Source organism: Oreochromis aureus, linkage group 20 (genome assembly GCF_013358895.1).
Source record: "Oreochromis aureus strain Israel breed Guangdong linkage group 20, ZZ_aureus, whole genome shotgun sequence".
Taxonomy (NCBI): Eukaryota; Metazoa; Chordata; class Actinopteri; order Cichliformes; family Cichlidae; genus Oreochromis; species Oreochromis aureus.
Genome location: NC_052961.1, coordinates 29,872,291 through 29,897,097, shown reverse-complemented (window position 1 = coordinate 29,897,097; position 24,807 = coordinate 29,872,291). Strand labels below are relative to the sequence as shown.

Below are 24,807 nucleotides of genomic sequence, written 5' to 3'. Positions count from 1 at the left end.
AACTGCTGTTTCAGATCTGTGAGGTTCTGGCTGGACTTTGGATGTAAGTAGCTAATGTGAATTTCTACGTATGTAGATGGTAACAGATTGCAAGACATTGGTGACGTTTACCCATGATCATGTATTAATTGTAATTTTATTTTTTTACATGTATTTTCATTAACATGCACTGTCCTAAATAAATAAAAAAATAAATAAATTGCCAACTTGACCCACTTAAGTTGCAGACTGACAGCAGACTGGCTCTGCCCTCGGTCCTCCAAGCAACCCTTTAAAAAGCAACAAGATCATTCATTTCAAGTGAATCGCTTTCATCGCTCATGATGGGTGGATGGTGGTGCTGGTCTCAAACCAGTGTTTTCACTTGTGTGACAGTAGCATAAGCCAACAGCTGCAGTAAGAAACTGTTCTTGTACAATACCATAAAATAACGGTTAAAAGCTGGCAAATTTAGCAGCTAGTGTTTTATTTAACAGGGTTAGGTAGGATTTCCTTACAGTGGACACCAGCACACATGCATCCCTCACAGTAAAAACAACACAGATGTATCTGTACTCTATGTGCTGTTAATGACAACAAAAACTCATGTAAGGATGTGGGGTTGGCACAAATGTGTGTGCATGTGTGTTTTTGTGTCTATCAAAATTCAACAAACCCCTCCTGACATTCAAAGGGCTTGGTAACCATGGTGATGCCTGCACCAAATAAAAAAACCAAGAGAAAAAAAGAGTATATCAAAAGAAAAAAAATAGGAAGAGAAGAAAAAATAAAAGATGAATTGGTGTAGCTCTGTGAACTAGATAAGGTTGGATGTCTGCCTGGTATTTACAGGAGGGCGTAACTTGTGATGGCAGGCTGTGTGGAGTCAAGTGTTATCCTCCCCGCACCCACACCCCCGTCTCCCTTTCCACTCACACCAAATGCCTGAAACTGCAGCACCGTTCATACACTTAAAATTGTAATGCACGCATACCTCACTGTCTTAAGTTAAAGGCACACCGATACATGCAGGGACAAATTCACACCACAGACATGTTCCTTTAAAGATACATGGGTGTGTAAACCTGTGTGTATCTAAATATATGAATGTACATTATACCCATCCACGATGCGCACATCCAGCTGAATGTTTTAGTTTTAAAATGATATCCTTTCAACAACTGAGGCTTTATGAGAGGATGGAGAGAGTGATGAAGAGAGGAGTGAGAGATCAAATAAAAGGCTGAGCGTGCTTGCTTCCAGCACACAGCTACTCAGAGTAAAGAAACGAGCAAAGAAAGAAGAAAAAAAGAGGGAAAAGGTTACAAACAAGAATGAGAGGAAAAGAGTGTGGGGGGAGGGGTGCACATCAAAACTCTTTGCCTGAAATAGAGGCAAAGTTAGAGCGAAGGTGTCTGGGTGTTAAGTGCAACTTTCTGAAGGCTGAAGTTTCTTTTTTGTGTGTGTTTGTGTTTGTCAGAGCGAATTTCTGCATTTGCGAGCGAGCCGGTTAGAATTACAGGAGCTTGACAGAGACACGGGGACTGCGAGAGCGAGTCGGCTCATGGATAGATGAGGGTTTTCATGCAAATATAACATTTGGGACGTTAGCGCGCTCTGCCATTTGCATACCCATTCACCCCGACTTGTTTATAAGTGAATAAATCCAGTGCTGCTTAGAGTACAACAGCTGCTGCTGGGCCACTCTCAGCAGCACTCATTCATATACTCATATACACACATTCAGATGGCATACAGGCCACAGCTGCACCCTTGGCATTACTATGCCACCATACTTCCTTGTGTGTGTGTGTGTGTGTGTGTGTGTGTGTGTGTGTGTGTGTGTGTGTGTGTGTGTGTGTGTGTGTGTGTTTGTGAGTATGCAAATCCATTAATACTCATTAATGTATCCATGTGTTGCTTTGATAGGCTACCTTCTGAATCTGTCTTTTATAGAGGATGTATAACTACGTGTGCTCATCAGCACTTGTGTGTGTGCACATGCTCAAAGCCGTACCTCTGAGGTGTTGACTCGTCCCTCCTGGAAGGAGCAGTCGCTGGCATCCTGTGTGCACATGTGGCGATATTTGCACCAGTGGCAGGGGAAGTTTCCATTGACACAGGACAGGCACCTGCAGCAAGTCAGAACAGGAGAGAGAAAGGATGAGGTTTACATGATTTATGTATTTAGTTCTTTTTGTTTCTACATCTTTGGATGTCCTTTAATGGAGTTTGAGTTTCCTGATCCTGCCACAGTGGCTTCCAGTGACAAGCTACAATCAAGAACATAAAAAAATGTAACTGTAAAGAAGAAAAACTGAACATAAGTTTTATGGCATTTTAATTTACAGGTTGCTGCCCCATGACAGACTCAACGTTGCTCCGTCTGCTAATGTAATGCTTATGAGTTAAAAATGAATTTGCAGGCATGTGACAGACCTCGGTCTCATAATTGTGAGCTCCCATGATGCCCAAGGAAGTGGAAACAGGCAACAACTAGGAGAAACTGTGGCCAGCGGCGAGTTATTTGGATGTGAGGAAAGCCAGTGCAAAAATCAGGATCAGTGTTAGCTAACAGCACATTATACTTTGCTTTGTCACAACATCCTGCTGCCAGTTTACATTTAAGGATAATTGTACACCACCAGAAAGACAAATTACACTTTTATGCTATAGTCTCTAAAGATGCATAAGAATAAGTAAAAGATTTGCACTGACAGATAGATGCTAGTTCCTTACTACAATCACAGCTTTCCCTTAATGAGAGAGTGAATGGCAAAGAAATACAGCTGACTTTGTTGGTCGTTTCAGATACTGAAGTCTCTCATTACTTCAAGTGCCAAAAACATACCAAGGCAATAAAGCATAAACCTTTATTTTTCCTGAAAATTGAAGGCTTAATGTAATGAAGATCAAAAATGATAACATAATGTATTTTATTCTTCTTAAGCAGCTACATGTTTTATGCATCATATACCAGCCAATTATTGTCCTTAATGCCAATCATTCATCCTTGTTGCTGGTTGTAGGTAATGCTAACGCAGAAGGATTGAGTCACTTTCATTTCTTTATATTTTACTAGAAAAATTGTTATAGAGTAGATCCAGTGATTTCTTGAAACCTGGAATTCTAACAAACTTGAAAGTCAATATTTGGCACGACCACCTTTATTCTTTAACACAGCCGGAACTCTCTAAGGCTCTTCTTTTAATTTCTCTCAGTAGTCTTCAGGTATAGTTTTCCAGGTTTCTTGAAGGACATTCAAAGCTCTTCTTTGAATGTTGGCTGCCTTTTGTTGTGTTTTCTGTAAAGATGCTTCAATAATGTTTAGGTCTGGGCTCTGGGGAGGCCAATCCATGACTGATAGCTCTGTACGTTCTCCAGGTGTGCTTTGACTGCACTGGCAGGGTGATTGGGATCATTGTCATACTATTGCCAATCACATGCCTTCCAGATGGCATTGCATGGTGGATCAAAATGCAAGGGTACATTTTTGCCCTAATAATTCAATGACTTTTGACACCATGTCAGAGCCTCGACTTCAATGACGTCCTATATATAGATTGACAATATCCATCCATCCATTCACTTCCGCTTATTTTTTTCAGGGCCGCTGGAGCCTATCCCAGCTGTCTTACGGCTAGAGGCAGGTTACACCCTGGACAGGTCGCCAGTCTGTCGCAGGGCTAACACATAGACAGAGGCAACCAATCGCACTCACATTCACACCTAGGGGCAATTCAGTGTTTCCAGTTAAGCTATCCTCACTAACTGCATGTCTTTGGACTGTGGGAGGAAGCCGGAGTGCCCGGGGAGAACCCACGCAAACACGGGGAGAACATGCAAACTCCACACAGAAAGACCCCGCCCTGATGGTGGAATTGAACTCAGGACCTTCTTTCTGTGAGGCAACAGTGCTAACACTATACAATAATAATAAGTTCAAATTAAGTTATGTGCATATCTCAGCCTTTTATCCATATTTTCCTTCCTTAAAAATGGTGTCTTGACAGCCACCCTTCCACTGAGACCATTTCTGATGAGGCTTTAGAGCGAACAGTTGATGGATCAGCATGAGAGCGAGATGCATCCGTCAGCTCCAGAATCAGGTATCAGGTTTTTGCTGGATTTTTTCTGGTATCTTAAGGACATGACTTTCGGATACTGTTGATCAGCAGTACATAGTTATTTTTAGTCCGGCCACTTCTTCTCTTGTCCTCCTTTTGTTCAGTTTACTCAGGAACACAATCCACAGCATGCAGAGATATGCCAAGCTTAACAGCTAATAGCTCTTTGGGAATCACATTGCTCGTGCAAAAATATGATTTTATGGCATTTTTCATGGATTCAAATAAACAAAACGAAATGTGGGACAAACTATGTGATTATGTGACAGGTGGTTAGCAACAAAGTGCATAAAGATATCATTTAAAACTGGTTCTTTGCTGTTTTCTGTTAGGTGTAGACACAACCCTGCTTAGGTGCATTTTTAATGCCTTAATTCATAGATCACTGTTAAGAGGCTTAACAAGCAAAAACAAACAAACATGAAAAACAAAAAAAACATTCTCTAGTCAGGTACAATGACTGGACTGCAATGTCTAAAGAAAAACTTTAAAACACATTTAGACACTTTGGAGAACAATTGATCAAGATCATTTTTTAAAAACTGAGAAGAAAGTCTTTGAAAGGAAAAAAAGTTTAAAAATGAGGGGTGGCTTAAGACTTTTGCACAACCACTGAATGTAGCAACATCTGAGACAAAGAGAAAATCCAAAATTTCTATACTGGAGAATTCTAAGCATAAAATGCACTGAAGGAAGTCCAGCTACTATGACCTGCATTCTTTGCAGATTATGGACATGCGTAGGTGCATTTGAAATATCAACATGACTTATCACAGCGTGGCAGCCCAGCACTGACTTGCATCAACATAGCAGCACACAATCACATTTATGGAGAAATTTCCAAGAAGTACAACTGCAGCTTCCTTCATTAAGACTTTATTCGAGCTGTCAGCAAGGCCAGAGGGCGGGTTACTGAAAACAGCCAGGAGGAGAGAGCAGGAAGGAATCCTTGGTGATCCACTCCTCCCTTCGTATTCTCCATGCTTGGAGGCTTAAAGTTAAACTAAGCTGGGAGACCAAGATAAGCCAGTTTTTCTATAACTTGAGGAAGAAGAAAAAAAAGAATGCATACACATTCCAACATGGATTACCAGACAAAGACAAGGCTATCATGGTCACCACAAAGAAGCAGCAGAAGGGAAAATGCCATGGCTAGTTCTGATATTTTTTTAATGCTGTTAATATGAGAAGTTTCACAGTTGTTCAATAACTTTTTGGCTCTAAAGTCTCTACTTGATCACTTTCCTCAAGTGATTTCACATCAGCGGCGTATTAAATTACACTCTGCTTTCTGTCAATCATCTGACACCCACAGGAGCAAAGAGAAAGTGTTCACTTCATAAACTTTGTCATGTTGCAGAGAGAACGCTTAAATTCAAGCTTGCTGTTAAGAAAAAAATATAAAAATTAAAAAATACAGAGTGACAGAAGTAGAAATGTTCAGTAAATCCAAAAAAAATTCTTTCAATTAAAACAAGTCATAGCTTTGCAGTCTTTACACCGCTTCTAAACTAAATGTCACTTAACTGGCTTGAGAAAAGCAAACTCTAATTACATGTCCTGTCAGTCCTCACTCCCATATGCTGTCACTGTACTCAATCAGACCTCCGATAACACCCACATCCACCAGAGGAACTGACTGAGAACCTGCGGGGTCTTTTTTTAAATTTATTTAACCAGCATCTGGTTATTACTGTCACCTCCAACTTCACCGTTTCTGTCTTTCTAATCCTGTTTTACTTTCCTGTTGTGGTTGTTCTGTATATAGAACTAAGATTTTCTCCTCAGGAATATCTTGAGCTAAAAGACCAAAACAAATAAACAAAACAAGGAATAAAAAGTAAAACATAATTAAAACAAGTCTTTTATGGCAATCTTGAAGCCAAATTCTACGGGGCTTTAAAGGATTGGACAGGAAAGTGAAAAAGAGCTCGTACTTAGTTGGGAAAAAAAGCTTCAAGAGATATAAAAACCTCAGCAGTAAAATCAAAGGAGAAATAGATCACAATACCACCTTCTTAGTTTGACTGACAAGCGATCTCTGATAAGTGTAGTTCAAGAACACCACAGTAACACACTACCACACGGGGGTTTCAAACCAGGTCCACCAAGCTGAAGGACAATTGCTCAGCTGACAATGCCACCCTGCTGCCGGAAACACTGACTTTAAATTGGATCTCAGCCTAATCCTCTTTCTGTCTTCGGGTCTATGTCCTTGGTTTCTTAGATTTTCGAGGGTTAACTCCTAAATCGCCCGCGCCGGAGTACCAAAGCGACGGCAGAGGCTTCATATAGCCAGAGATAAGCTGGTGAGACTAGACTGAACTGCGGCGTGAGGTTTTTAATCAATGCCAGTGGATTTCCATGGAGGGAAGGGTGGACTGAGGTTATGCTAACAGTCTGATGTTTGTTAACAGAGCTGGTGAGCCAGTTCCTCCTCACTATTAACTTCGGGCTTGATCGATTTCCCGTTGCAGGGCAGTGCGCGCGCACATTCACAAGCTACGAGCGTGAGAGCTCAGACTACAACATCAAGCTGAGACAAACTTATGCACGCAAGTCATCACCCGTGTTGACACCAAGGCATTCCTCCTGGGTCACCTGGGCAGTGGAGACTTGTCCTACAGTAGAGCTGTCAATGCCTGGACAACTGGCTTGGGTAAGTGGCGGCGCTGCTGCAGTGCAGTCAATAAAGTCCCCTGCTATTTAACAAGGCCCAGCAACAGCTCCGGGTCAAACGCCTTTTCATCTTCTCCAAGCTTTTGTTCTAGGGAGGATGGATCGATGGAACAAAGCTGTTGATGTGCGTGCAACGGCCCCGCTCAAGCATATATGAAAGGAGGGAACGATCATATCCTCGTTTAAATCTGGTCAATGAGGATAAAGTCACGGATAAAACTGCAATTCTGTCTTAATTAGCAGGCTATGCTTTTATCTGCAGCTCACACAAACATGTCAGCATGTGGTGGGCCCAAAAGCGACCCATTAGAGGCATGAAGCTTAAAGGTTTTAAAGCCGTAATCAGTACTCGAAGCAGCTATAAGCGTGTCATGATTTTGATTTAGAACCTCTGATTGGTTTGATAGCGTAATGTATCTCGCAGATATCTGCCTGTGCTTCATGTGCACGGTGCTGCTCGGAACCCGGGAAACGCTGGCTGTGCTATGTGATCTATAAATAGGCCTCTTTGTGTTTTATCCAATAAAGCTCCAAAGTGAGCGGCAATAAAATGATGCATACATCATTAAGTTATACAGCAGCACGGCAGCCAAATGAGAAGTTTAGATTCTCACCAGGGGACTCAGACTCATTATACGGTATTATTGCATCTTGTCACGGCAATGTCCAAAAGCAGTAAGTCTGCGAGTCTCAACCCTCAGTTTAATTAAACCAGGTCACATTCACTTAAAAACTGGACCAACAACTTATTGTCTTAATATCAACAACTAATGATGTAATGACAGAAAAGTTTGACTAGAAACTTTTTTTTTTCTACAAGCTGAGTCGGAAAGTTAGCAGTGGATAAAGAGTGGAGCGATGAGGAATGGTGGGCCTCAAAATGAGAGCCCTTTCCAGGGGCTGGAGTGTGAGCTGGTCCCCCTCCCTGGAGTGCTTCTTTTCACTGCATAGATTTCAGCCCTTTCATATTGTAATGGTCATGGTGGCCTGAGGCTGTGGCGCTAACCTTTTAGCTGTGGGACGCATTATTCCCGACACAATGGGCACAATTTCTGTTTCGTTCGGCAACACTTGGCTTTATCTCTCTCTTTTTTTCCTCTTCAAGACTTCTTTCTCACTCGTCTTTTCCCGTCTCCAGCTCTCCCAGAATGTGAATTTCCTTCCCCCTCCAGCACCCTGCCACCTGTTTGTTTCTATTCCTCTCTATACATTATTCCTCCTCCCGCACACTCAATTAAACCATTCCAAACCTCTTTTTTTTTAATGCAAATTTCGGATATTGTGTATGTAAACAGCTCACAGCGCAATTCGCCTGCGCCAAGTACTGTGCCTTCTGTCTGCGTGCACTCCCTCTGACTGTGCGTGCACCTGTTTTGTGTGTTTGCACGAGCGTGTGCACTGCTGGTGAAGCTGGTGCCCGCATCCAACTTTGAGCCCGTCTGGGCGCTCGCCTGCAGGCCCGCTCTGCTTGTGCATCTGTGCTGATACAGTACCACTGTTGTGTGTTTGCTGTAGTGCTTCTACGCTGGGCTTTCATCCACCCATCACGCCCACGAGGATGACTCAATTACCGTCCCCTGAAAGCAGCGACTTCTTACCCCGCTCCCTGCAGGCGGAGGTGGTTGTTGGGCAGGTCAAAGATTTTGAGGTGAAAGGTGAAGAGTGTTGCATGACACGCGGGTTTGTGTTACAGCTGCAGTTGCAGTAACAGCGCTGTAATTTTTTTTTTTTAAACAGTCCAGCAGAGTCCTGAGGGGGCCCCGCAAAGCCAACATCAAAGGCTTAAACAACAGCACGCCTGTTTATGCTGCAAAGAGAGGGCGACTAGGCGGGCTAGTTAATCAGGGGTACGCAGCATAAACACACACCCACACACACATTAGTAAACATGTCCTGCATGCATACAAATATGCATAAATAGGCACTCTGGTGCTCTTTTTTGCAGTTACTTTGACACATCCTGCATGCTCTTTAACAAACGGAAAACTACACACACACATATTCACAAAAAAAAAAAAAAATCAAAGCCATTCAAGTAGGCCTGGAGGCCCCGAGAAGTGGCCCAGGTGAGCGCTCTCTCCAAGCCCACTCCATTATGACCATCTCCACACAGGCACCTCAGCTAGAGCTAATTAACGACCTATTACTATGCAGATATATGCAGGGCCGAGAGCAGAGCGCGAGCAATAAATGGGCTTGATGAACGAGAGAGAGGCAAGGAATGGGAGGTGTGCAGGGGGCAGAGACGGGTTGGGGCCAGGCGACAGAGAGATGGGCAAAGTGAGGAATGGGAGAGGAGAAGTCAACAGGCAGACAAGAGGACAGTGGGACAGCAAGAAAGGAAAAGAGGGCTGTAGGCTGCAGGGAGTGAGGATCGAATGGTAGCGGGACAAGGACGCTTATAATGCTGGTGAATCAGGAATTAAAAGCTTCTGTCATGACTTAACATATTAAGCCCTCATACAGCCCACATACAGTAAAAAAAAAAGACAATTCTGCACATGTTTACATCTAAGAATCATTTTCAGGATGCACCTTAATTCTTTTAAGATATAAAGCAGATGTAAACACTGAGAGAGGAAGTCAATGCTCGCCAAGAGAAACAATAAATCTACTTTAGTTATACTACAGATGCTTTTTTCATTTCAGGTGTATTGATGCAACTGGGAGTCTGTGCCAGGTGGAAGTGAATCGAATGTGAGAAAGAGAGGAAAAGTGTGTGCGAACTCCGAGCACTGACTTCAGGGGGAGCAGCCAAGACTCATTTAGCAAATGACATTTTATTTATTTTCATTTAACCTTTATTTAACAAGGCAGGACAATTAGGAACACATTCTTTCATTCATTATCAGGATGATCTCAGTACTCAGTCACTCTCTCTAATACCCCCTAGCCCTCCCCTTCCTGTGTACGCACAATGAAGATCTACTTTACTGGTGTGAGAAGACAAAAAAAGAAGAGTGCCATGCAGAAATTGTTTTTGATAGAAATTTAGTGACAAAACGAAAACTTTTTCCTTCCCGCTGTCGCCAACTGCTTGCTTAAAGTGAGTCGATGATTTTGGGGTTTTCACTGTATTATTGTAGAGTCTTTACCTTACAATATAAAGCACCTTGAGGCGACTGCTGTTGTGATTTGGCGCTGTATAAATAAAATACAATAGAATTGAATTGAAAAGACTGTTTCCCTCTCCTTGTTTCCTGGATTGCACCTTCTTTTTAAGCAACAGACGTAGACATGCATATAAAAAAGCTGCTTTCAGAACACTGTTGAAAAGTCTATCAGTATTCCTATACTTAAATTAGGGATAATATGTTTCCCGGGAACATGAGTGACGTGTTTTTCCTCCCAAGCTTGGCTGCTCTTCTAAGTCTTCCATGGTTAAGAATCGATTTATTATTTCACTCACCAGTAGTCCCTTCATTGCTTTAGATTTAATTAACTAATTGATTTGTAAAAAGTTTGAGCAGATTGAATACTGAATTAGAAACGGCTGCATGGTTTTCTCTTGATTCCTGTATTAAACCAATTATTTACACCTGCAGGTAAGCAGCAGTATTTTAGCACTTGTTTCTTTTAAAACTTCAGTCACTCGTTGATTTTCATCTTGCATCTGACCGGCAGTATGATCTTTGTATTGAGATTTTGAAGACATCTGTCAAGTAACTGTGTGATGTTAACTCTTTGGATGTGTGACAATCAATGAAAAATCAAGTAAATAAAGGTCCAGTTACACAGGCCAGGACCATCTGGCACCCAGCAATCTGAATTCTGTATTTCTGGACAGGTTCTGAGCCGGCAGCATCCAAAAAGCACTGTCAACCAGTCAAGAAATATGCATTTTTGCCTAGCAACCAACATCCAATATGGATGACAACTCTTGAGCAATGAATGATGTCATTGAGAAACCTCAATAGCTATTTAAAAGAGTGTTAAAGTAATTTAACAGAGAACCTAAACATAAACTGATATTTTTCTCATTTCTCCCCCATCCTACTTAGCAACAAGCTCTCAACTTACGATTGGTGGACGCTGCAGTTGTAGAAGACAAAATCGACACTGGCAAACTTCTTCCCAGTTTCCTTCGACTTTAGATACAACTTTATTATGCGTCGGTCACCTACAAAGTCAAACATAACAAACACATTGTGTTTTATTAGTTTATTAGTAAAACCCATTGCATAATAACCGATCCAAATAAATGAATCCACATTCTTTTAATGTTACGAAGGTGTGCATTAACATTTAAAGATCTGTGGAGCTTTACAGGTACAAACCCAACAACAGTGTTTTACATTTTAGTTCTTTGAACAGGATCAAAAAGTACTCTTTCATACAACAACACTGGTATCATCACACTAGGAGTAGCAATGCATTGTACTGGTAAATTTGAATTATTAACGCCTTTCCTGCAATCTTCACATCAGTGGGCGTGATTGGACCCTCTGGTGAGACAGTTCTGACCTCCCGGCCTTTATGTATGACACCCTACTCTATAATCCACTCTATATTTCCATAGTCCATCTATAACAGTTCGTATATGGAAAATGTTTCATGACCCGAGGATCAACCCGGTCCTAGTCAATGTATACGCTTTCACTGTTCCTGTAAATCTGCAGTTTTGGAGACAGCCTTTCTGCTGGAGAGTAAAAAGAGCTCTGAGCAGAATCAATTTATTAGAGTTACTCAGTGGAGAAAACACTTACAGCTGTCTATATACATTCATGGGCTTTCAGCGGTATGTTTATAAATGTGCTCATTCTAATTTTGATAATCGAGAAGCAATGAGTGAAACTGAAGAGAAAAATGTCTTGTGTTTCACACAGCTGATTAAACTGTCAAATTAAGCAAACAATTCATATTTAGCATCAAACAAAACTGTTCAGCTGAAAAGCCCATCGTCGTCTCCCCAAAACAAAAGTTTGTTAGAGGGCTGAAATGTACAAATGCAAAAAGTGACACTGTGTGATCTAATAATGTTTGTCCAACTGAAAGCAGGACTAAATTACTGCAGCAGATTTGAGAAGGCGTCACACCGTGAACATGACTGAAATCCTGATGTCATTTTTCTGGTCAAAACTAGTTACCATTCGACCGCAAGAACTGAACCGTAGACGGACAGATCTTTATATCTTTCTAACATATCTTTTCTAAAACAAGGACAACTAATCTGGTTAATGCATGGCTATGAATAGATGGCCTCTTCTAGACTAGTATTACCGGACCAATACTTAAAAGTCTGTCTCATTTGTTGCATGGTGAAGTCTGTCAGACTGCCACTGTACATGCGTTGCCTTTCTACCTATCATGTTAGCATCACACATCCAGAGATGCAACTACTTGAGATCAGATCAGTACAAATAGGCCAAAAGGCTGAGATCACGAGTTGGAGAAATTACCGGAGTGCATTTTTTCATCTTACTGTTTGTGTTGAGAAGATTTTATTTAATTCTACACTAAATGATAAACAAAATTTTGATAAAAAAGCTTTTTTTTAATAGAGTAAAACCTTTCACTTGGAAGGATATCCAGGCTACATTTGTTAAACCTTAAGCCAAGAGCTGCTTGCACGGGCACAACTTTCATTCAGAAACTATTTTTCAACCCTGAGTAGACATCAAGAAAAGACCACCAGAGATGGATATTTAACATCAAAATGTTTGCTGGGTGATGTGTTCATCGATTTACTTAAATGTATTAGTTATAATATTTAATTGTGGGTACAAAATTCTGTTTCACTTCTCATGAAAGTGCTACACTAGCCTTTCATCCAACTGTAAGTAAACTAGCAAGCCATGCTAACACATTTAACTGGTTAGCTCCTGCTAATGTAATTCTCAAGTGGTACCATTGCACTGTAACTGTATACAACAGCTGCGTATAGCTTAATAGATAAAGCATTGCAGGTATTATTTTAGTGCACTATGAATCACGGACGTAGCCTCAGAACAGTTTAACATGGTCGTAACTAGAGCTGGGCGATAAAACGATAACGATATGTATTGCGAAATAACTTTTTCTTGATAGAAAAATTAAACTATTGCGATAGGCCTCATCTTTCTTGTCCTCTTAAAAAAAAAAAAAAAAGAACAGCCAATCCAAATTAAGTAGCGCAGAGCTGAACCAATCACTTCCGCAGCGTCACGTCACATGACTTGTTACGTACAGCACAAGCGCCAAGGCGCACTTGTGTATTTGTTTTTGCAGCCGTGCAGCCCGGGTAATGAAGGAAATGAGTTTGCCGACTAGAGAAAATTCAACCGAGGCGTGGCGAAGGTTACCAAAAAAACCGATGATGGTTCCAATGCCGGAGAGCTTGTCGAACGGAAGGGCCACAGAAGTTCCGTAGTGTGAAGGTATTTCGGTTATTTCAAGTCTGACAAAAAACAGAGTAGCGCGCACTGTAAATTGTGCCGAAAGCAAGTCTGGAAATACAATAAAGCGGTGCATGCTCAATCTCTGACTGAAAGCGCTAATTCGTCATTCGGCTTTTGTCAGACTAAAGTAACTGTTAAAACTGTTTGAAAAGCTAAGCTATACAACAAGGAGAGATTGAGAATTTCCTTTTAGTTCTCAGTTTATTTGATATTGACAAAAGTTAGTCAATTTTGTCTGTTCTTCTGTAAAACGACCTAAGATTTATTTTTAGAATTAATATTTTGTTTCTAATTGGAATTGACAATTTAGTCTGTTTTGTTTGTTCTATTTTGAAACTTAAACACTTTAGCGGCTGCCTTTTGTGTAGTTTGCAATATTTGCCTTTATTTATCTGAAACTGAAGTCTCATGTTCCTTAAGTACATCTGCCCTGTTGAACTTATTATGGGAAATAAATAATTAAATCAAAACAAGCTGCTGATTATTTCACATTTTACTTGTGAGCAACGGCACATTTAAATCTTAGAAATATAGTTATTTGGCTTATATCGTGATATATATCGTTATCGCCTGAAATGAAAAAAACATATCGTGATATGAAAAAATCTTATATCGCCCAGCTCTAGTCGTAACCCAAGCTAACAGGAGCTAGTGTCAAAATAGTAGCAGTTGTTGAATTTGCTAGCTTACAGTATATGGTTGGCTGTAAGAGCAGGAGGTAGTGAATGTTGCTGTCACCACTGAGGGACAAAAAGTGACTTTAAGGGTGTCCTGGCACCAAAGCATGCTGTATTTTCATGATGCAGTTTGCTGAAACGGTAAGAAATGTGACAACAAGGTGTGTTTTTCATCTGAATAAAAGCCTTTTTTGTGTGGCTGCCCAGATTCTGTGTCAAAGCACATCAGCGGAAGAAAAAAACCCCTAAGGCAGCTACTCCCAGCTGGCATTTTCCGTTACAAAACAAATTGCTGGACTCAGACACCGATAATGAATCTACTTTTAAAAAGTTCTCCGTTTTCTTCATATGATAATTATGATATGAAATGACATTTCTTTTTCACTTTAACAGCTGAATATGAAATATCAAAATATCATTTTGAAAGCAAAAGTCAGACATTTGTGAAGTCTACGTTAACTCCAACATAACATTATATCTTTTCTGACTTTTTGGTTACCTTGGTCTCGCGTGATGGGGAAGATTTCTTTCGTCGAAGGAGACAGGCAATAGATGCGTCCACCGTAGATGCGTCCTTCCGTTTCTACGTAGTCCTCAAAGGAGCAGTTCACTCCAGCAGAAAGACTCGGCACATTCTGTGTCTGAAGCACAAGCTAGCGAGAAAAAAAAGACAGAAAGCAGAAAGATGAGACACAGCAGAAATTTAAATCAATACACTTCATTAGTAATGGCCCAAAGCAGAAAATGCTGCTCAGACCTGTGGCTCAAAACGCACTTTTCAGCTCATACTCAAAATGACTGTTAGCTACAACACAAAACAAGCTTTATTTAATCTCATTTCACATCTGCCTTCTTCATTTTTCCCAGCCATTAATCTTTACCCCACTCGTCTTATAAAGGACCACGTATAAATTCACGAAGCCTCTAAAGAGTAGCTGAACAGATACACAAGGTCAGACAGCGTGCTGTACCTGTACTTCTGACATGGTGACGGAGACGGTGTCTGGCTGGACGGAAAGTCGGACACACTGTTCGACTCTGGTTGTGAAACGCTGAGGCTCTTCTGCTCGTTTGCAGCGGTCCTTCCTCGAACATCTAGAGAAAAAGAATATGCTCACATCGCCACTTAACTACTTCTGAGCAATAAATACCTGTGTTGTACATGAAATCCACATTGGTCCTGATTCCTAAATGTACTTGTATATGTAGAGTACATTTTACTAAGTATCACAGCTAAAGGCATTTGGTCCAAATGTGGCTTTTCAGCACTTCTCACTTGGGAAGCGAAAAAACAGCGAGATCACTGATACGCAGCATTTATTGGATAACCCACAGGATGCTGAGTTTCAGACAGAGACTGTTCATTAGTGAGTGCACAGATGCATGGAAATTAGAAGTAAATTGCAAAGGTGCATATAAACAACCTATGCAGTTAAAAGTTTAACACTGGAGAAACAGGAGTATGCGTTAATGATAACATGACAACCACACATTCAGCACTTTCTTAATAGCGACAGAACCATAGTGTGGTCATCAGAATGCCTATTTGTATTTATAAAGCAGGCATTGAGTTAATCAGAGCTATGGTTTACCGAAGTCTACCAGGACTGATTACCGTGAAGACTGACCATGCATAAGAGTCAAACATGAAGTCCAAAAGAGCAATAAACACGTAGAGCAAGGCATTAGTTCGGGCAGAGCACTGAATGTACTTGCATTCACTGACTGGCACCAGCTGCTCATTCATGCTTCACCATCAGCAGCTCATTCATCAGCTGCTTGGCTACCAGCTGACCAGAAATTCCCCATCATATTAACACTGGTGTACATGTTGTCCTTTACAACTTAACACTTCTCACTGTTGCTCCGCTGAAACCTGGATGTCAGATGTGGCACAGCTTTTTTTTTTTGGTTGTTTTTTCACCCCAGCGTCCTCCTTATGTGCTAAACATTTGGTAATGTTGCCTTAATTAAGCTTTAATGTCGAATTACTGCACGTATTTGTGAAGGGGAATTGGATCTCCCAACCGAATCCTCGCTGCCTTTTCCATTCTTTCAGTGCTCTCTTAGAGAGCAGAACCTTTTCCACTAAATCAAACAATATAATTAGCTGTAAATGGTCAATTCCTATATGCAAGTGTTTCCGACCAAATTAGCAGAACAAGTTTTTAGAAAGTGGCTACTGAAGAGAAAAGGCCAATTTCCTTGGGCTGCAATTATATCCTCAGACAATGAGTTTAATATTGAAGCTAATGTAGGCTGTGGGGGGTCAGTTTGAGGATGCTGGAATCTAAAGGTCTGTTTTTGCCTAGCCAGGTGTGGAAAGGTGAGAAAGTAGTCAGATTTTGACTTCCTTTGCCAGATAATTACAACACCAGGAGTGAATGGAAGGAGAGACTCTTCAAAGCTACAATAACTTTTTCCTTCAACACATTATAGACTGTTCAAAAAACATTAGAGGAATACATTTAATCAAGAGTTTAGCATCAAGTCAATTAAATTTCTGGGATATTGATCTGATCAGTTAAGTAGACGAGAGGGTTGTTAATCAGCTTCAGCTGCTTTGGTGTTAATGAAATTAACAACAGCAACACTAGAGGACCAACAATGAGACAACCCCCAAAACAGGAATGCTTTTAAAGGTAGAGACCACCGACATTCTTCCTTCCTGATCTCACTAGGGTCAGTGTTAGTACTGGTAGTGTGAGGCGATACCTGGACCTTACAGAGGATGCACAGGCAGTCCAACTCCTCCAGGATGGCACATCAATACATGGCATTGCCAGGAGGTTTGCTGTGTCTCCCATAGGGATGGGTATCGAAAACCGGTTCTTGTCGAGAACCGGTTCCCACTGTTTCAATTCCTTGGAATCGTTTGCCATTTTTGCAAACGATTCCGTTATCGATTCCAGTCGCCCCAAATGACGTCACCACGTTGCGGAGCGTCATTTACCCGGCAGGGCGCCTAAGCGGCTCAAACGCTCAAAAGTTTGGTTATACTTTACGAGAACGGATGACAACAGGGCAACTTGCAATACTTGCAAAGTAGATATTTCATTTAAGGGAGGAAACACTACGAATATGCAAAAGCATTTCATCACAAAACACGCGATGACCTTAAATGAATGTCGTGTTTTTAATTCCGCTCCGGACTCGTGAATCTCAACCCAGCAGCAGCGGTAACGTTCGCACGTCCTCTCCCGTTAATGCGGCAGGTAAATAATCAGCTAACAGTGCATATTATGTTAGCTCGATCTGCCTTATTACAAAACCTGCCATTACTGTGCGCTGCATTTAGGTGACCATGATGAGAGAGACAGAGTCTGGCTGGCTCACATGCTGGCAGTTCTCGCTGCAGTCTACCGTTAGCGTCTCCTTTCAGGCCAGGATAGACGAACGTCACCGAGCAGTGACTAAGTTTGTGGTCAAAGGCTTGCAGCCATTTGCCACAGCAGATGCCCCCGATTTACGGTAAGTGAATGTGTTTAATGTAGGCAGGGACATTACTGGATATTCTTGTGTAATTGCTACAGAATAATTTATGTTATACTTTGTTATTGCTACAGAAAAATATTTATTTTATTATTTTACATTTACAATTTTTTTTCCTGGGGACCCTGTGACACCCCATTGAAGAGCCGTAGGCTGCGGATCTCTTAAGATCTCACTGTTGGGTTTGTAAGGCCATGTTACTCCTAAATTTCTATCTTGTTCAAAGAGAAGATATAAAACAAAGTTCTAAGCTAATCGACCTTAGTGTTCTCCTTTTTAAAAAGAATCGATAAAGAATCGAATCGTTAAACAGAATCGAAAATGGAATCGGAATCGTGAAAATCTTATCAATACCCATCCCTAGTCTCCCAGCACAGTCTCAAGATTGTGGAGGAGACTCCACGAGACAGACAGTTAATCTAGGAGAGCTGAACAGGGCCGTAGAAGATCCTTAACCCATCAGCAGGACCAGTGTCCGCTCCTTTGTGCAAGGAGGAACAGGAGCACTGCCAAGGCTCTAAAAATGACCTCTAGCAGGACACTGGTGTGAAAGTCTCTGACCAAGCAATCAGAAACAGACTTCATGAGGGTGGCCTGAGGGCCCCACATCCTCTATTGGGCCCTGTGCTGTTCACAGATGACAGCAGGTTCACCCTGAGCGTGTGACAGACGTGACAGGGTCTGGCGAATGTTGTAATATGTAATATCGTTCAGTATGTACCATTACTTGTAGGCTTATCATTTTCATTTCCATCAAACCGTGTGGCATCCTTTCATTCTAAACACTGAGATCTGATGTGTTTCAAAGTGTTGCTTTATAGTAAAATAGTAAAATGAGAGCATTGAGACCATGTTTATGAATAAGTCACAGGGCTAAGCTTCAGTGTAGGTGACACCGAGTGACACATTTTTGTCAATTATTGATACAAGAAAAACAGATACACTTATCTAAATACAATTTTCAAAAGAAAGTCATTATATAAGGTGTTAAATCTCGGCATTTGTTGTGTTAGAACACATTGACAAATGCAGTGCCAAAGCAGGTTCACATAATGTGGTTACCATGAGCATAAACAGGCAGAACTCACAACTCTGTTGAAGTGACAGACTGTAATTAAGTGCAGAACACCCACTGAGCAACCACCGGAATAACTACATACGACGCAGTAAAGAGGATGCACTTACACATTATGCAGCACACACCAGCCGCAGTGAGGGTCTCCTGATCCCAGACAGGCTCCACAGGAAGTGTACTGCTCACAGCTCTCCACTGGTACACGGGTGACCTAGGAAGAAGAAAAAAAACACACACACATAAGCACACATTCGGCAAACACACTTGGTTAACGCTGTGCAGAAACCCTGTTTACACCACCTTCAAACAGCTCGTACTATATAGGGTTGGTATAAACAGGATCTACTGGAGGTGTCCTGCATCTGGAACATGAGATTAAAGGAACAAGCCCACTGTGACTATCACAGATAAACAGCTCTGAAAGTGCTGCTTACAACTCCATACTGCTGCATATAAAGGTAGCTAGAGGGAGAAAAGTAGAGGTTTACAAACATGTAAACACACCCTCTGAAGAACTTATCTCTGTAATACATATACTCTGTGCTGCCCACAGTTCTGATGCAAGCAAACAATTTGTGTATTTTTAGGCATTGATAATTTCTCCTTGTTGCATGCGGAAGAATAAAACTCGGTTGCAATTTATTCAAAGCAAAAAGATCTAAGAGCACTGCGCAGATTGTATGCATCCAAAATCAGCTTAGCCCCTCAGGATTAGAGGTGCTAATCTGATCATCAAGATCAGATTCACACTCCCCATAAAGACTGCTGTTCAGCCTATGATGACGAGCTATAACTAGACACATTTAGCAAGTTTAAGCACATTGCTTTGTGCAATCGTCAGTGTAGTCGTCATTGGGTTGGGTAGTGGATTCAAGGATCAATACTGGACAGATTGTTGTGGAATTTGACGCTAAAGGGTCGAAATCAACCTGCTGATGTGGCAATTCCTCTAGCCCGACCAAGAGTTTCATTTTTTGGGATTCAAAGTATTATCTCAGCTAAAAATATTCAAAATTGCCAGTTGACAAGTTTCATATAGGGTGCACTAGGTACTGGCCTGCCTACAGTTGCTGTGCAAGCACTTTGCAACCCACATCCACCCCACCCTTCTTTATCATACTGTATCTAACTCAATCAAGGTTGTATGACACATGTTGCCACTGCTCTGGAAGGGCAGTGAGGTGGGCCTTCCCTCCATTATGCTCTTTCCTATCTGGGTATGGAAAGGCAGGAAAGTCCCAGAATAGAAACAAGCAGGTTTTTATATTTTATGAGTCCGTCAGGGTCCTCTTGGGTCCTTGTGATGTAAATTTCACAATTGGACATTGAGTGCGAGGTCCACGCACACATCCACAGAGAATTCACTTTACTATGCGCACTATGCATGCGCCCAGGCAGCAGACTTCAAAGAAGTGCAACAGTAATGACTACTCGGTCATCGGGTCTCTAGCTGTCCGTGTCTGCAGCTGAGTATAATCCAGGCTTCATTCCACCAAATATGAATTACTGCAGTGGAGAGCAATCCTCTTTTGGCTATAGTGCTCTAGACTTAAATGGGAGGTACAGAGTTTTAGTGCATTTAAAGCGAAGAAGCAATCATGGTGAATTAGTACAGGTTGCAGCCTTTTTTGGCTTGACCCACATGAAGTCTGTCTGTCTTTACTATGTAAATTTTGACAACTCTTTTCTTACTCAGTCCCTTACAACTCTCCAAAACTATTGGGTGTAAATTCAAAATTAGCTAGCGTAAAGCTGTAAGGCCTTTTCTGCAGCTACATTTTTATTAGGCTGTCTGTCACTTACTCCAAAAACTACATAAACCAGCTTTGTGCAGCACTCCAATGAAAAATAAGCAATAACTAAATGCATGATACTGTGGTACTGTACTTAACACCATTAAGATAAACATCGAGGATTGTCGATGTTTTGTCTCCTAAATCTGTCCTAGCTGCCATTTGTGTCTCTGCGTGACTGCACTAAGATGAAACTTGATCTCTTGCATAGGAACCGGGGAACCTCTCTATCAACAAGGACATCAAACAACATTGTCCAAATGTATCGGTCTCTTAAAGCGCAACTGAAGATGTATCTGAACATCAGGCCACGGTGAAACTTGCAGAAATTAGCATTGAGAAGTCAACAGATACCTGCAGATATTATTGAACATGCATGTTGTATGCTGCTGCCTTCACCATCTGTTTGCAAGATAATCGGGAAGGACACGTTACACTGGATTATACCCAAAGTGTAGAAGAAGTCAACTAATTATCCCTTGCAAAATGCTTTAATCATACCTCTGCACATTCAGGTTTAATCTTTTTCTTTTATAAATCTGTAATCTGCAGCGTATCAGAATCTGTGTATTTTATCTCAACTTACTGGATGCTGTTTGGCAGTGACAGGCAGATTGGCAGACAGGAAACTGCCTCAGGCAGGCACACACACAAGCACACGGTGAGAAAGTTACTCTTTGGACTAAATTGAGAGTTTGAGACAACTTTTCTGGGGCAGTTGTTAAATTCTTAAATACATCACTGACCACCCAGGATGCATTCACACACGAGAACGTGCACATGTGCACGCACACCTCCAGCTCTCTCAGATAGGCGAGGTACGACATCAATAACACTGCAGAGGCAGGAGGCACACCAGGTGAGCTGGTGAGGGTGAATTCTAATGGCAGCTGCAGACGAAAAGTGGAAAAACCTTCAAAGAAGAAACCCTACCTTCACCGCACCGTTTTTCAACTTATTAAACTTCAAATGTTGAATCATGCTCTTTTCATGTCTTTTGCTTGAACAACTGCCACGTGATTGATCAGACACGAATGCATATGGTGGTTTTAATGTCAACATACTTTAAAAAAATCCCAATTTCCTGTACTCTCTGTTGCTCTGCTCACAGAACCTTCCACTGCTCAAGATCTCCCCCATTCGCATGATTCTCACCGCCTGAAGCAGCCTCTGATGGCCACCAGAAGAGCATTTGTGTAGGAGCTGCTCAAGCTGTTGGTAGTATGGAGAAAACAGTGTGTCTGTCTCAACTTAACACTGAACTCAGTCTGCTTTGATGAACCCTACATGAGTGTCAGGTCTATCCTTTAATATTTTCATGGCTCAGTCATACTACAGTAAAAATGGGACGATAACCTCCTTGCAACTAGGAGAAAAAAATCTGTTGTTGCCAGGTGACTGCACTGAATTTTTTTCACATTTGGTGACCCACTGCGAGTATTTGAAGCAACCAACCAATCACGCAGAGGTTCACCATACAACACCCTTCACCTCTGGGCACGATCTTTGCAAAAAGATCCGTCTAAATAATTGCTGCCTGACTCAAACTCACTGCAATCACTCTCAGAAAGATTGGTGAAGGTTTGCAAATAATAACTTATAAATGCAGGACTGGATTAAAGTGTAATGGGAAACTCCATTAGGAATAATGTACATATATCTGCTCTGTTCCTTATATGAGCCAATTGCACATTACATCCCAAGACAGCTTTAAAACAAACAGCACATACCGCAACTAGATGTCAGTAATCCCGGCATCTCTTGCACGGTCTGTACATATCCTCCTCCTGTGGCACTCTAATGTACAGTTGGACACAATGGCTTATGGCAGATTCATAACATGGTAATAGTAACCTGTGCCTGGTAACTATTATAATGCTACCATTACAAGGCCCAGGCCTCTTACAGGACACCAAATAGCAGCAAATTGCAGTCATTACTTGAGCCTGGACAAATACCACGCTAGTAATACAGCCTATCTGATAGAGGGAGGACGGAAAGAAAAAACATGTCATGCTCAAGCACAATAGCCAGGGAGAGAAGTTTATTCAATGGGATTTTGTGATAGTGGGCCAGATGATGTATTCCATTGGAACAGTTCAATTATTGAGTTTTAGAAAACAGATAATGGGATGGGAAACGGGAGATGCTCAGCCAAAGACTCTTTGTCTTACTGAGGTGGCTGGGGAGCACTGGCGTGTGTGTGTGTGTGTGTGTGTGTGTGTGTGTGTGTGTGTGTGTGTGTGTGTGTGTGTGTGTGTGTGTGTGTGTGTGTGTGTGTGTGTGTGTGTGTGTGAGCGAGACAGTACATAAGTGAGCACCACCTATTTATATTAAATATGGCATTTTCATCCGTGGCCTATTTGCTGCTGCCGAGGGGAAACACATCCATCTGTGGACAGTGGCGGGAGGTGAGGGTGGGGGAGGACAGGGGAATTAGGAGAAGAGGTAGTGGAAGACAGAAAGAATGAGATCACGGAGGGAAAATGTCCATTTTAAACATTCATTTTAGTCTTCAAATGATAATGGACAGTGTTTGAAAGGGGGGGAAAAATCCCCAGCAGCATTCAGATGCTTTTTCTCTTTCTTTTTCGCCGTGTTTCCAGAGTGGAGGGTAGAGAGAGAGCAGAGCAGAGGAGATGATTGGGGGGAGAGTTTATTACAAATAAATAACTGCTACAAATGAGCCTCTCTCATTTGGGTCATGATAGAGAGCCTCTTAATTTGCCTAGTGGCAGATGAGAGGAAGGAGGAGGGTGGCGGTTGGGGGGTGGGGGAGGTGGATTGGATGGAGGAGGGTGGAAATGAGGAATACAGGGAAGGATAGATGAGAAAGACACACAAATGTAATTGCGACTGATGTTTCATTCCACATATGGGGCCCTTTTGGTCCCAAGCTAGCTGCCGCTATAGGCCTAGCTGTAATTGTCCCATCTGTATAATATGGCGAGGAATATAAGGCGCTATCGCTACACAATAGGCTGATGGATGGCTTATTCTACCAGCGAGCCCAATTCTAAGACTACTGCACGAATGCACACATGTTACCAGCAACTAAGTGCATGCAGATACGCTATCTGTGGTAATGTAAGCACGCTGAGGTGCAGTGTTTGAGTGCACAACTTCAAAACGCTGCTGTAAATTACACTTTAAATTATGTGCAAAGGATACACTGAAACAATGCTGGATGACTTATAAATAATGGACAGTCCGAGTGCTTGTTTAAGAAAAAAAATAAAGTCTCATATCCATCCCCCCGTTCTCTGCCTTTCTATCTTTCTGATATGCCCTCATCTGTCATGAATTTGGCTGGACAGACCAAAAACACACCAAATGAGGCCATAGATCACCAGTAGCCACTGCGAGACACAACCTTGGGCAGAAACAGGCAGAGAGAGGGGAACAATACAGAGCTTAGCAAGAAAACAAACTCTTGTAGATTGAACCCTTTAAAAGTGCATTCTTCCTTGCATAAGTTCACGTAGTACTCACATTCCCAAGATGACAATAAAGGGAAACACTGGGTTGAGTCTGTGTTGAGAAACTCAACACCCTACTGTTTGTACACCCTGTTTCCAGTATTTATGCTAAGCTAAGTTGATTATTTACTATTTGCAGCAGAGTGTTAACATGTGCAAGATGAAAGATATGAAAAGATGATGAAATCTATATAAATAAACCTATAAAACAAACATATTATTTTACATATATTGTCTTCTTAGCCACAGATATGCATGATTCATGGCACCAGAAATCTGCACGAGCAATGAAACTAAAATGATCTCGGATGGCTTCCTAAGTCCTTCTTGACTTCCTGTCTCTTTATCTCACGCTCTCAGTCACTGAGATTTTACAAATCAGCTTCAGCCTGTTTCTTTTTTTTTTAAACCCAAGTCACGCTGTTGCTCCCAACCACATTAAGACTTCTCCATCGCTCTCGCTCTCACTGTCTGTCTCTTTGACTGTCTCACAAATCACATTCTGATCAGCCGATCAGTCATCTCTCTGCCTTCGCTGACAGACAGCAAGGATGTGTGCGCATCCGTGTTTGTGTGTCGGTGAGGAGAAAGATATGTCATCTGAAAAGACGCCAGTGCAATTTTTTTTAATACAGGGAGTGCAGAATTATTAGGCAAGTTGTATTTTTGAGGAATAATTTTATTATTGAACAACAACCATGTTCTCAATGAACCCAAAAAACTCATTAATATCAAAGCTGAATGTTTTTGGAAGTAGTTTTAGTTTGTTTTAGTTTTAGCTATTTTAGGGGATATCTGTGTGTGCAGGTGACTATTACTGTGCATAATTATTAGGCAACTTAACAAAAACAAATATATACCCATTTCAATTATTTATTTTACCAGTGAAACCAATATAACATCTCCACATTCACAAATATACATTTCTGACATTCAAAAACAAAACAAAAACAAATCAGCGACCAATATAGCCACCTTTCTTTGCAAGGACACTCAAAAGCCTGCCATCCATGGATTCTGTCAGTGTTTTGATCTGTTCACCATCAACATTAGTGCAGCAGCAACCACAGCCTCCCAGACACTGTTCAGAGAGGTGTACTGTTTTCCCTCCTTGTAAATCTCACATTTG

The 24,807-nt window shown here is 41.5% G+C and overlaps 1 protein-coding gene across 2 annotated transcripts in view; it reads right to left on the bottom strand.

Moving 5' to 3' along the window:
- The window catches only part of LOC116311206 (plexin-A1-like), a 311,927-nt gene that overhangs the window by 127,383 nt on the left and 159,737 nt on the right, over nucleotides 1-24,807 (bottom strand). For both annotated transcript variants that reach the window (XM_039604677.1, XM_031728256.2), the window contains exons 5-9: nucleotides 18,517-18,617; nucleotides 14,811-14,934; nucleotides 14,339-14,492; nucleotides 10,806-10,905; nucleotides 1,997-2,111 (exon numbers count right to left, since the gene is read on the bottom strand). In XM_039604677.1, coding sequence (XP_039460611.1) covers nucleotides 1,997-2,111; nucleotides 10,806-10,905; nucleotides 14,339-14,492; nucleotides 14,811-14,934; nucleotides 18,517-18,617 — 594 coding nt within the window. The remainder of the gene's footprint in view (nucleotides 1-1,996; nucleotides 2,112-10,805; nucleotides 10,906-14,338; nucleotides 14,493-14,810; nucleotides 14,935-18,516; nucleotides 18,618-24,807) is intronic.